General features: G+C 35.5%; 1 protein-coding gene across 2 annotated transcripts in view; it reads right to left on the bottom strand.

Moving 5' to 3' along the window:
- Positions 1–236: 236 nt before the first annotated feature.
- LOC131848564 (neural/ectodermal development factor IMP-L2-like) overlaps positions 237–14,764 on the bottom strand; it is a 99,913-nt gene continuing 85,385 nt past the window's right edge. For both annotated transcript variants that reach the window (XM_059198489.1, XM_059198482.1), the window contains exons 2-7: positions 8,749–8,910; positions 6,307–6,473; positions 5,106–5,268; positions 3,668–3,882; positions 1,938–2,060; positions 237–637 (exon numbers count right to left, since the gene is read on the bottom strand). In XM_059198489.1, the coding sequence (XP_059054472.1) occupies positions 629–637; positions 1,938–2,060; positions 3,668–3,882; positions 5,106–5,268; positions 6,307–6,473; positions 8,749–8,866 (795 nt within the window). In that variant the 5' untranslated portion in view covers positions 8,867–8,910 and the 3' untranslated portion in view covers positions 237–628. The remainder of the gene's footprint in view (positions 638–1,937; positions 2,061–3,667; positions 3,883–5,105; positions 5,269–6,306; positions 6,474–8,748; positions 8,911–14,764) is intronic.

Genomic DNA, 14,764 nt, shown 5'->3' with positions numbered 1-14,764 from the left:
ATTTTACAATTCTCATAGTGCCATCTAGTCCCAAGCTAAGCAGACTTTGTGTTATGGGTACAAGACAATTGATACATAGATATTTTTTTTGTAAATACAAATTATACACAGAAAAGACCCAAACCGATACAAACAATCATACTCATGAATACAAATGTTTGTACCACGAGGAATCGAACCTGAGATCGGAAGTGAGGCGGTGTGCTAAACCGTTACACCACCGAGACTGACAAATATATATTATATATCTATATTAATTATAGAATTTAAAAAATAATCTGATTAGTGCTAACATTCTTTCATTCATTGTATTATGTATATTAATATGTAGTATTGCTTTCTACAAAATGTGTGTATGTACGTATATGTAATCAGTCATACATACAAGAATACACGGTTCATGAAAAGTTGAGTTCGAATGTATGAAAACTTTCATGTAATCAACTTGAAAATATTTATCAAAATGGTATTTTTTTTTCAAATCGCGTTTGTCGTGCGTTTTGTCAGCAGGAGGGCAGCGTGCCCGTGGTTCGGTGTGTAAGCCTCTTAACGTTTAACTTAACTATTAACAGGAACATCCAGTTTAAGTATGCTTCACGCTTGTATGTGTGATTGCTAACGATATGGGTTACCCCGCCTGAGAACAAAAACACATTAAATTAAAAGTAAATATTTATATAAAAAAATTATGTGTCACGTAATTTGTCTGCGATGGAGTTCGAAACTACTGAACCGATTGCAAATTTGGTTTGCACGTTGTGTGCAATTTGATCTAACTTGAAAGATAGTATAGTTACATCTCAATTTATAGTCGCAATATTATTTTGTTCAAGAACTGTGGCTAAGGATCTTGAACAATATAATATTGCGACTATAAATTGAGATGTAAAAAATGAAAGATGCACACGTGGTCGGGTCTGCTAGTTTAATATATAAATAGAGACAATGTGAGCATAGGTGGAGTTATCACTAGAAGAGATATCTTCCAGTCAACCTCAGACAAAGGGCAATAACTAGTGCCAAAAAAAAAATTTAAAAACTACTAAATAAATTACAAAAAATAATATGCAGACAGCTATAATTGTTTTTATGTATTTTTATGATCTATCACCTCCATCATCACGCTTATTATCATCACAAAGATGGCCTCAGTGGTCCAGCAGTTAAGCAATACGCCTTAATTCCGATGGTCGAGGGTTCGATTCCTTGCACGTTACCAATACTTGTGGATGACTATATGATTGGTATGTAGTCATCCACAAGTGTATGTTTTTCTGGGTGGGAAAATAATAATAATAATATCTCCGGACAATTCACACAGCGCCATCTAGTCCCAAGCTAAGCAGAGCTTGTGTTATGGGTACTACTGATATAAAGATAAGATATTTATAAAAAGATATTTTTTTGTAAATAAATATATATTATACATAGAAAACACCCAGACCGATACAAACAATTATACTCATGAATACAAATGTTTGTACCGTGCGAGGAATCGAACCCACGACCATCGGATAGTAAAGCGGCGTGCTAAACCACTAGACCACCGAGGCTGTCAAATAATCGGACATTTTCAGCATTATGCATACTATGCATGCATAAATATGCATTTCAGGGCGATAGTAGCTTATACGTCCCAAACATTCTAATCCGAACAAAAATTTGGCAATTTGGGAGTATCTCAATTTTCGTCATCACCATAAGATGATCATAATCATCAAAGACAAATTTATAATCATTTTGAATATTTACTGTCAGTTATAAAGTGACTCATTATAACCACAATGATAATTATGATGATACTTAAAACGTATATAATATTGCAAACTTCTACATCAATTTTGTGTCATACAGTCGTCATTGTATCATAACCATCACCATCATCATCACTAGCATCATTATCATCATCTTCACCATCATCAGATGTTAAAACTTACTTTAGCGGGGTAGACAAACGTGTTCGCGTACTGGCTGCCGAACACGTTGGTCGCTCGGCACGTGAACTCGCCCATGTCGCTCCACCTCAGCGGCGAGATTATCAGCTCACCAGAACGGAGCACCTGCCAATATTATAACTACCACTCAATAAAAAAAACAAGACTGAATACGGCAGTTTAGTAACGAAGTAATGAAACTAGTGGTTAAAATTCGATCGTAATTATTAATTACTAACTGCCCCTACTACCGGCAAACGTTGTTTTGCCATATAAAAAAATAGGGGTTGGTGCTAGAAGGGGGAAAATGTAGGGTTGTAAGTATTTTTTAATGACACATAATAAAAACCTATTAATAATAAATTTTGGTCAAAAAATAAAAAAATAATGTTAGGGGTGGACAACCCTTATCACTTAGGGGTATAAAAAATAGATAGTAGCCGATTCTCAGACCTACTGAATATACATATAAAATTTCATAAAAATCTGTTAAGCCGTTTGGGAGGAGTATGGTAACTAACATTATGACACGAGAATTTTTATATAAGTTCCCGGAACCTCTCCACTAACATTTGAACTTTATGGTATGGTATTAAAGTTCAAATTGACTTTTAAATATAATTAAGAATTGTTTGTATGGGTTTACAGAAAACTGTTGTTTTTAGGCATTTTTAGTTAATTTTTTAAAATTTTCTCTCCGTAAGAACCATCTTCGTACCTCAAGGAATATTCTAAAAAAAGAATTATCGAAATCGGTTCGGTAGTTCTCGAGATTAGCGCTTACCAACACATTTAGCGATTCATTTTTATATATAAGATTTAAATTTACAATTCACTAAGAACCAATTGTTAATTAGAATAGAATAGAATAGAAGAATAGAAAATCTTTGTTGAAGAACAGATTTCATACATCTCAATATTAAGTATTTGAGTAATTCTAATTATAAAAAGAATCATCGAAGTCTCTTGTGTCTTTAACAGTAGTAGTAAGTAGTGGTCAATATTCGACCATAATTATTAAATATTTAAATTTAGAAGTCAATAAGATTCTATTGTCAAATGTTGGTGTAAATTTATTTATTTTGTTTTATTATTTTTTAAGCATAATTATAGAAAAAAAATATTAATATTCTGCACTTATTCTAAAACGCTAAACATTAAATTTTATTCTCCTGTGTGCAGGTAAGTTACGTAAAATGGGGTACATACGAATTTCGGCTTCAAGTATTTAGATAAATAATGTAAATTATAAATAGTATGTTTAAAAAGTTGGACACTTTCTTAGATAGATAGAATATACTTTATTTGCAACATACAGTAAAGAAGAAGCACAAACAATATAACAAAGGACACATGTATCGTTACAATAAGGCGGCCTTATTGCTAAAAGCAATAGATTATGATTAGTGCAAATAATCGTCTAGAAAATATAATAATCGAGTTAAAAAACTCTATTAAAAAAAATATCTTGATACCTTTAATTTGTCTTATTGTAAAACGAATATTTCTTAAATGTATAAAAATGGTAGTTCTTACTTTTTCTCATTTTCTTTATATGCTTCTAAATAAAATGAAATATACCATTTATAACGACCTGCTCAACCAGATTTCTCTCGCGCCCGGATTCGCAAGGGCGAAAACAGGGTGAGTAGCTAGTTTCATGTCATTTATATATCTTTCTATGCATTCACTACTAAAAATGTTTAAATGACACTGCAACCAAAGTTCCTCACCTTCATTCTAGGTGTGTTCTTGGTGACTGTGCCACTTGTGCCGTTGTTATTCTTCCACGTCCACGTGATGTGTGGCCGCGGGTGTCCTCGCACCCTGCAGGGCAGCATCACGTTACTCCCAATGGTGTCGATGTACGCCTTATAAGACACCAGTATTCGAGGCTCCAAAGGGATCAGTTTCGAACGCTCCGTCACCTCTGTGTTGCCATCTGTCGCTGAGAGGATAAAAATAGGTGAAATAAATCGTTTTCAACACACATGCTAATGTCATGTTTGAAATAATATATCTTAGATCGATATATCGATCGATATAACTTTGCTATGTCTAATGTAACAGTTATTTACTATTGATAACAATATAAATTATTTCATAATTAATAAGGTAAGCTATGTTAGTAGGCACATACACAATACAATATGTTTTGCAAATATGAACATTTGCTGCAATATTTTTGACAGGCGATTGTTTCCATTTGTTATACGGTGATCTTTACATAGTATAAAATGAAGTCGATTCCGCTGTCTGTTCGCTTAGATCTTTTAAACTACGCAATGGATTTTTATGCAGTTTTTATGCAGTGAAAGAAAAAGGTTTATATGTATAAAACAACACACCTGTGCGAAGCTGGGGCATGTAGCTAGTGCAATATAAATCATAATGTGATTATATACATTATATTTCAAAGACGATATACATTATATATGAAAGAGTAACAAATATCTATTTATATACATAATTATATGTTTGTTACTCTTTCACGCAAAATCTACTGAACGGATTGTAATGAAACTTTACAATAATGTAGCTTATACATAAGAATAACACATAGGCTATAATTTGAAAAAATATTGTGTAAATATAATAATAAATGTCATATAAGTGTGATGCAGATGAAGTTGATCAGGTCAGCTCGTACATAATACACATACAAAACGTCCAGACCAATACAAACAATAATACTCATGAATACAAATATTTGTGCCGTGCGAAGAATCGAACCCGCGACCATTGAACGTAAAGCGGTGTGCTAAACCGCTAGACCGACAGACAGACAGAGGCCGTCAAATCTCAGTTTTATACTATACTAGCTACGTACCCCGGCTTCGCACGGGTGTACATGTATTATACATATAAACCTTCCTCTTGAATCATTCTATCTATTTAAAAAAAACGCCTCAAAATCCGTTGCGTAGTTTTAAAGATTTAAGCATACATAGGGACGGACAGACAGAGACAGCGACTTTGTTTTATACTATGTACCTAATGATGAAATATAATTTAAAAGTCACTTACCATTTGATTCAATACTGTTGCACAAATGTTTACACCGTGTCAGGAATCGAACCCGCGATCATCGGAAGTCAAGCGGTGTGCTAAACCGCTAGACCACCGAGGCCGTCCAATGCTAGTAATGGGTATTACATAAAAAAAACTTACGTGCTCTGTAGACAGTGCTGGAAGCTCTGGCGACCTTCGTTCCCGACTTCACGAGACACGTATATTCATCCTGCTCGTCCGTTCTTGTCACCAGCAGCGTTGAAACAACCCGAGCGAGGGATGCCGGGTTCGTGTCTATTAATTCATTGGACTCCATATCGTGCTGTGAACGATGTATTAATCTTTTAATTTTAACTTTAACAGAATCATTCAGTCAGGCTGGCTCATCCGTCATACTCGTGAACGAGTGCTGCTTGTAGAGACTGGTCTGCTTTTATCACTATTACTGATTTAATCTTATTGTATACTTATATTTGACCAAAAAAATAGTTTGTATTCACACGTTTCGACTTGTAATTGTAAACTTACAAGGATTATTTAAAAGAGCAACACACAAGTTTCTTGCTAGTTCTTCTTGGGATGAACGAGCGGTAGATAAAAAAAAATGTTATGACTATACAAATTGCTTAAATTAAGTTTATTTGAATAAATAATTTTCTATTCTATTCTAATATCAACGCTGCAGATTTGTCTGTAGCTTTATGCTGAGTTGGTTGCCTATTCACCTATATTTTTTTTCTATGTTTATTTTATCTATATGCATACTATATGTTTGTAATTGGTGAATAAAGACTCTATCTATCTATCTAGGGTTGCCAAGCCCAAATTTAAAAAAAAACCAGAGCTATCCAGTTTAAAAACCGAACGCAATAATAGTGTTGCAATAGTTATATAAATATATAGTAAAATTCAAGTAATTAATATAATCAGGTTTATAACATGACTTTATATATATGAAAAAACATAACAGAACAAAAGAAATAAAATACTTTTTTTCATTATTATTGTTCATGAAAGACAAACAAAAATTTATAAATGTTTTCACTGGTAGTCACACATTTCACTTAAAAAGTTGCTTTTCTTGCTTGTTCTTCTTGCGATGAGACAGCTTTCCGAACGAGCATAGATTAAAAAAAATAAGTTTATTTGAATGTGATTTGTTTAAAGTCTTTCCTATTAGAAATAGAAATAAGCTTTATTCAAATAAACTCAATACAAACACTTTTGAATAGTCATATTTTTGATTCTACCACTCATTCGGAACGCAGATTCATCACAAGAAGAACAAGCAAGAAACTTGTGTGTTGCTCTTTTGAACAAATGTTTATACTAGTATTTATTTTATGTTGTTTAATCTCACCTCATAAACTGGTACGTCGTTCTTGTACCAATGTATAGATGGAGCTGGCGTGCCGTATGCTTCACAGGTCAGTTCGACGGTGGTACCAGGCGGGTGAGGGTTGAGGACATTCGGTCTTCGCGTTATGGCCAGCAGCTTCGTTACTGGTGACTGTTTTGTTGATACCACTGAAAGAATGAATAATTTATCTTGATCCTTACTGATATTATAAATGTGAAAGTAGGAATGTTTGTTACGCTTTCACGTAAAAACTACTGAACCGATCATCATGAAATTTTGTACACATGTTCTTGGAGATATTAAAATAAACATAGGATACTTTTTATTAAAAAAAACAGATATTTTTTATAAAATAACAAAAACAAATCCCGTGCATGAACAACTAGTGCCATAAAAAAATAACCGTAGACGACACTTTCGGGCAGCCCTACAGTTTAAATAAAAATCCCGTGCATGAACAACTAGTGCCATAAACAAATAACCGTAGACGACACTTTCGGGCAGCCCTACAGTTTAAATAAAAATCACGTGCATGAACAACTAGTGTCATAAACAAATAACCGTAGACGACACTTTCGGGCAGCCCTACAGTTTAAATAAAAATCACGTGCATGAACAACTAGTGTCATAAACAAATAACCGTAGACGACACTTTCGGGCAGCCCTACAGTTTAAATAAAAATCACGTGCATGAACAACTAGTGTCATAAACAAATAACCGTAGACGACACTTTCGGGCAGCCCTACAGTTTAAATAAAAATCACGTGCATGAACAACTAGTGTCATAAACAAATAACCGTAGACGACACTTTCGGGCAGCCCTACAGTTTAAATAAAAATCACGTGCATGAACAACTAGTGTCATAAAAAAATAACCGTAGGCAACACTTTCGGGCAGCCCTACAGTTTAAATAAAAATCCCGTGCATGAACAACTAGTGCCATAAACAAATAACCGTAGACGACACTTTGGCACTTTCGGGCAGCCCTACAATTTAAATAAAAATCACGTGCATGAACAACTAGTGTCATAAACAAATAACCGTAGACGACACTTTCGGGCAGCCCTACAGTTTAAATAAAAATCACGTGCATGAACAACTAGTGTCATAAACAAATAACCGTAGACGACACTTTCGGGCAGCCCTACAGTTTGACAAGCTGCTTGAGTTGAGAAGAAATGGCTAGAAACTGTACGCAAGCCATCTCAATATGTATGAATCACAAATTTATTATCATTCTGAATTGCTAACAAAGGAAAATGTCGGGTAGTTCATATTGAAATTTTGAAATCGACAATACAACAGCGCTCGGTTAATGTATGTATACGGGAAACTCTTTACAATTCCATGCACATATGACCTGTATTCATGGTGGAGATTAAATCTGCAACATTATACAATATGTATATCGCGGCGATGCCTTAGTGGTCTGGCGGTAGCTCGCTTCACTTCTGATGGTCGTGGGTACGATTCTTCGCACGGTGCAAACATTTGTGTATGATTATTGTAGCGGTCTGGGTATTTTCTATGTATATTATGTGTGTATTTACGAAGGTATATACTGTACTAGATGACTGATACAAATTCATTCCTTAACTGACGGCCTCGGTGGCCTAGCGGTTAAGTACACCGCTTTACTGATGGTCGCGTGTTCAATTCCTCGCACAGTGCAAACATTTGTATTCATGTTTGTATCGGTCTGGGTGTTTTTTATGTAGAGTATGTGTATAAAAATAAAAAAAATGTACCTGACAATTAATATAAATACTTATTTTTTTTTTGTAAATACCTACATATTATATATAGAAAATATACACAGATATTATAGTATTATAGTAGATACAAACAATCATGCCTATAAATACAAATGTATGCACCGTGCTAGGAATCGAACCCGCAACCATCGGAAGTAAATCGATATCTAACACTGGATTACATATGAATGTTATTATTCCATCTCGGTCAAATAAACTGTACACCCGAGCAAAGCCGAGGTATGTCGTTAGTTCATTATATACTATCTACACACCCGTCTTCGCGGTTCGTCGTCTTTGAATCACTCTATCTGCTGCATTATAATCCGTTGCGTAATTTAAAAGATATAAGCGAACAGACAGACAGATCGACAGATCGGCGGCGATTTCTTTTATAATAATAATAAATAACCCTGAACAATTAACACAGCGCCATCTAGTCCGACGTTTGCAGAGTTTGTGTTATGTATACTAGACAACTGATATACATCTTTTGGTAAATACATACATAATATACATAGAAAACACCCAGACCGATACAAACAATCATACTCATACAAATGTACCGTGCGAGGAATCGAACCCGCGACCATTGGACGTAAAGCGGTGTGCTAACCCGCTAAACCACAGGGGCAGTCAAAACTTAGTTTTATAGTATATGAAGATGTAACTTAAAAGTCACTTACCATTTGATTCAATATTGTTATCAATTTGAGGTAACATTTTCATGTGTTTATTGACATTTGCAGATCTACAGCCGCCCCCGAGTAGCGCCGCGGCGATAACTAGTGTTATATGGTACATTCTAGAAGATATTAATACTGTAGAGATTCTGTTCACGGAATTATCTGCAACAAATAATAATAAATTTATTAAGACACAGTTATTAAATCATTTTCGTAAATAATTTGTTATTGTATCAGCCGGGAACTGAACTAGGGACGAAGCCTGTTGTGTCGCCAAAATAAAGCACCTACAAAAATTGATATCTTTAGCATATAGTATTTTTTATAGTAAATCTAAACAAGTCTTAAGAAGTTGTTTTTTTTAGGTTATTATAATATATTTTTTCCCTACCGTCCAGTTCAATATCCAACTGAGAAGAATTAGCAAGAAACTCAATTGATTTACTTATTTTAAAAGCCCCTTATATTACCATGTATATTATATAGGTGTCTATGTCTAACATTAAATGAAAATCCCGTGCATGAACAACTATTGCCATATACGCTCGTCGTTCAAACGATTTATGGTTGAATTTTGACCACTGGGTGACCATTAGTTAACGATAGAACATTTGGTATATTTCTATCGAGCTACCTTCTTAATTTGAAAGTGTGACATACTGTAATGGTTACGACAGCCTCGCTGATCTAGTGGTATAACACAGCGCGTTGCTTCCGATGGTTGCAGGTTCGATTCTTCTCACAGTGCAAATATTTGTATTGTCGTTGTATGACAGAGATCTTTTCTAGAGATATTCTTGTGCTTACGTTATATCTAAATTATATTAGAAATGTATTAAATATATAATAATAGTATATAATGATATAAATGCGTTATGATGGTTATGAACTTTTAACTTATTATAAGACACGAGGCGGAATTTCAGCCCAAGCCGCTGGCGAGGGCGTAATAGAGCTGAGTGTGTTAAATACGTACATATAGCATACTAGCTTTCCGCAAGCGGATTCGCTCGCGTTGACATAGCATAGTTTAGTAGTGTTTTTTTTTCGGACTACTCTAATGCTGTTGGCCGCAGATGGCTTTTACAGCTTCACCGAACGATAGGCGGCGAGTGCAGATGGCAATCCAATCCCGCGGAAGGCCTTATGGAGCGGCTGAAGGCCAACGCCTGACGGATACGACTTTAGTCTGAGGGCACCGCTAGTGGGTCGAGCCTCGGCTCAGGCCGTCCTAATTTCGATCCCCGTTTGGATTGGACGGGAATCGATTGGAGGGGGAATTCTAAATTTGAAAAATAGCAAATAGAACGGTTATGGAATATAACTTCTCTATTTGCGTGTTTTATAAGTAGAGTTGCCAGATCTTTTTTCAGCCTATAAGCGGCAAACGCTTAAATAGGCAAAAAAATACGGGAATTTAGTTTTTTACCCGGGACAAATTGTCTAGCGCAGATCGATCGATTTAATAATAAAAAACGGAGCACGATTCGAATACGGTACCGAGTCAGTCCCGCCGGGACATTTTAAACTAAGCCTGAAATAAGGGACGTCCCGGGAAATACGGGACGTCTGACAACGCTATTTATGAGCTGCTTTATATATCGAAAACCGGTGAAATTACATCTACTTTACCTGATTACATAAAAAACCAGCTATAAGTTTAAAATAGTACTAACGGTAGCAAGTCGCACTCCGTTCATACTCGACCACGTTCGTCGTGTGATTCATTGCACAGCAATGTGAGTTGTACGATAAAAACCATCCCTTTCTCAGAACTTGAGTGGTGATTAAAAAAAAAGGTTGCTGGTAACGAAAAAAACTTCCGCTTGTTGCTAACTCCGTTTTACGGTCTGTTACAAGTGAGATGTATCTATTTGATAGGGTTCCGTATATATTAATTGTAGTTTCTTTTAATTAGAGTGATTGATAAACTTACTTTTTTTTATGTATGATAATGGAATGGTGCACTCGCCTGTGCTAATGGATTACGCTGGTGGCGCACCAGTGGAGGATAAGATGAGCTGGTCGTCAGGTCAGTTAGCCCATCGTGATAAATTCACCAAGAATTTATCACGGCGGTTTCCGGGGGGAATCGCGTGGAGGTCAACCTGACATGGTACATTGCTAGCGATAAGTTCAATCCACATTTCTAATATTCCCGTTTCCCTTGTAACAGAAACAGAAAGTTTGTATTTAAATCTAATATTAATGTAAATTAATGAAAACTGTTATCCTTGTTTTGGGAAGGAACTGACTCCTGATATATAGCTAACGCCAGTTTGGGAGTCAGGACTGCATCAAACTGTACACTGATGAATGTTTAAGTAAATAAAAAAATAAATAAATGTTGTAAATACATTCAATTTAAAACTTAAATTAAGAATATATATGTATACTATAAAGTTTGTATGTTTGAACGTGTCAAACTCAGGAACTACTTGTTCGAACTAAAAAAATATTTCATAGGTGGACAGTTATTTTTATTAGGAAGGCTATCTGTCATTGCATAATGTTATAACATCACGCTATTGCCGATAGGAGCGGAGCATTAATGGCAAATTTAAAACAAGTTGCTTCTTTTGAGATTTTTCTTTCTCAGAGAGACAGACAAATAGACAAAAATTAAGAATAATTGTTTTAAGTTATAATTCGTTTATAAAATCTCCCGCTAGTAGTTTTTTATATATATCTTTCATGTAATAGAACAGTTATATATTTATTATAAGTATGTACTATATATATTTACACCGCTTTACGACCGATGGTCGCGGGTTCGATTCCTCGCACGGCACAAATAATTGTATTCATGAGTGTGATTGTTTGTATCGGTCTGGGTGTTTTCTATGTATAATATGTATGTATTTACAAAAAAAAATGTATGTATATGTATCAGTTATCTAGTACCCATAACACAAGCTTTAGTTAGCTTAACTTGGGTCTAGGTGGCGCTGTGTGAATTGTTCTGAGATTACTATATTAGTATATATATTTATTTAAATGATAATATCACTGAACAGTTCAGCGCCATCTAGTCCGAAACCAGAGTTTGTCTTATAGGTACTAGACAACTTGTAGAATACTTAGATACATTTAATACATACATAAAATATATATATTGGGGGGTAAAGGAGATTGTTAGTAATATGGACTTATTGCTACCAATGTACCATGTCAGGTTGACCTCCACGAGGTTCCCCCTGGAAACCATCGTCATAAATTGCTGGTGAATTTGTCACGATTTGTCAGAGCCCTGACCTGACCTCGAGCTCATCTTATTAACCTGCACTGGGGAGACCATCGTGATTAATTCCTGGTGACTTTAGCACTATGGGCTAACTGACCTGACCTCATGCTCATCCTATCATCCACTGGTACCCCGCCAGCGTAAACCGTTAGCGAAGGTTGAGAAGCATGCCATTATCGACTTTTAAAGAAATATATATGCATATACATTCGTTTATGTATCTATATGCTTCGCAACTACCTACAGTAGTACATAAATGAATCACTGGAATGTAAAAGAAATGCGCGTAATTGCTTCGACCGTGTGAGGTTATGTCAGTTAAAGATACAGACATATATATGTGATACAGATCAGCTGTAAGGTATTCAGAATAATATTTTTAAAAAGTTTATTTTGATATTTGCATTAAAAAAAGAAGGAAGTTGAAGATCTCGGTGGTCTGGCGGTTTAGCGTACTGCTTTACTTTCGATGGTCGCGGGTTCGATTCCTCGTACGGTGCAAACATTTGTATTTATGAGTATGGTTGTTTGTATCGGTCTGGGAGTTTAATATGTAGTAAAAAAAAAGTGTTATATCAGTTGTCTAGTTCCCACAACACAAGCTCTGCATACCGTCGGACTAGATGGCGCTGTGTTAATTGTTCAGGGTTATTTATTTATTATATAATAGTTAGAGTAAATGTTTTATTTCTAAGTTAAGGGACAAGATAATTATCAATAATTCGATCTCGTATCCGGCCCAAAGGACCTCACAGTGCTGGCAGCATTTCCGGACTTTTAAATACGAATAAAACCTCAAATCGATCGATTTTAAAAATTCTTTCACGTATATAAAGATACATAATCAGCCAGTAATATCTTATTAATATTATAAACGTGAAAGTTTGTGAGTATGGATGTAAAAATGTATGAATGAATGTTTGTTACTGCTTCACGCAAAAACTACTGAACGGATTTTTATGAAACTTTACAGTAATATCGCTTATACATCAGAAAACACATCTATACATATAAATAAAATTGGAGTGTCTGTTTGTAATATTTAAATAACTGTTTTTTACTACATGCATATGAATATAAATACGGTACATACATTGAAATAACAGTTTTTACAATTTTTGTCTGTTGGTTTGTTACGGCTAATCTCTGAAGTGGCTGGACGGTTTTGACGGGACTTTTTTTGGCATGTAGCTGATGTGTCAAGGCGTAAAGTAGGCAACTTTTATTTTAGAAAAAATCATTTATTTTAGAAATTCCAAAGGGATCAAGTAGGGTACAGTAGGCTATAAATTAACAACTAGTAACAATAGATAGAAAACACTCAGACCAATGCAAACATTGATATTTAGAGCTACAAATAAATGTAATCTATGATAGACCTACATGAATAAATATATTTTGATTTTATAACACATATCGGCATAAATTTATGTATGTATAGATTGTCGTCGTCAGTGCCGTGATCATAGAGACAATTTTATTTACATATTTTATTATTATTTCCTATGTATGTTAGTCTATAAGGTATTTATAATATGGGCCTAGTATCTTGAATTAAATAAATAAATAATGTGTAACTAGAAATCCAATAGTCCAAAACTCACATATCGTTTTTTTCCGGTTGATATTGGAATGGTGCACACGCCTGCGCTAACGGTTTACACTGGTGGGGCATCAGTGGAGGATAAGATGAACATGAGGTCAGGTCAGTTAGCCCATCGTGACAAATTCACCAGGAATTTATCACGATAGTTTCCAGGGGGAACCGCGTGGAGGTCAACTTGACATGCACACATATCGATCAGGTAGACTATAGAATGCCGTCTTACCTATTTGAGCAGTTTTCTTTGTAAGCTAATTAAAACACAGGGTAAAAGGCATGGAAGACTTTTTTCCGATCTATTTCAATGCTGTTAATCGCAGCTGGCCTTTACAGCTTCACCGGACGATAGGGGGCGAGTGCAGATGGCACTCCAAACCGCGGAAGGAATTATGGAGCGGCTGAAGACCAACTCCCTCGACGACCTCGGTGGTCTAGCGGTCTAGCACACCGCTTTACGTACGATGGTCGCGGGTTCGATTCCTCGCACGGCACAAACATTTGTATTCATGAGTATGATTGTTTGTATCGGTCTGGGTGTTTTCTATGTATAATATGTATGTATTTACGAAAAAGAAATCTATGTATTTGTATCAGTTATCTAGTACCCATAACATAAGCTTTAGCTAGCTTAACTTGGGACTAGATGGCGCTGTGTGAATTGTCCTGAGATATTATAATATTAACTCCCGCCTGACGGATACGACGCCAGTCTGAGGGTTTTACCTAGACTCAGGCTGTTATATTTTAGTCTTTTGAAATAGCAACGAATCAATGATACTAAAGACGTTACATGAAGCTTCCTCGCGTACACTTAGATTGTGGAATGAACTACCTACCCAGGTTTTCTCAAGACACTACAGCATGGGGTTCTTCAAAGGTATATTAAGGTTTCTTAATCAGTCAGCGCGCACGTGACACCCCTGGTGTTTCAGGCGTCCATAGACTACGGTAACCTTTCATCATTACATGGGCCGTATGCTTGCTAACGACGTAGTATAAAAAAACATGTATATGAGCTGAGTTTCTTGTCAGTTCTTCCCATCTCGAAATCATACCGAACTGACGGTAGATTTGACATATTATAAGAGTCTGTAATGGACCTACATGAATGAAGATATTTTGAATTTGAATATGGTACTGTTCATGTGTATAGACGACGGTTACCACTC

Source organism: Achroia grisella, unplaced genomic scaffold (genome assembly GCF_030625045.1).
Source record: "Achroia grisella isolate CSIRO2021 unplaced genomic scaffold, CSIRO_AGI_Agris_v1 utg1090, whole genome shotgun sequence".
In the NCBI taxonomy this organism is placed as follows: Eukaryota; Metazoa; Arthropoda; class Insecta; order Lepidoptera; family Pyralidae; genus Achroia; species Achroia grisella.
This window is presented reverse-complemented; position numbering and strand designations above follow the sequence as displayed.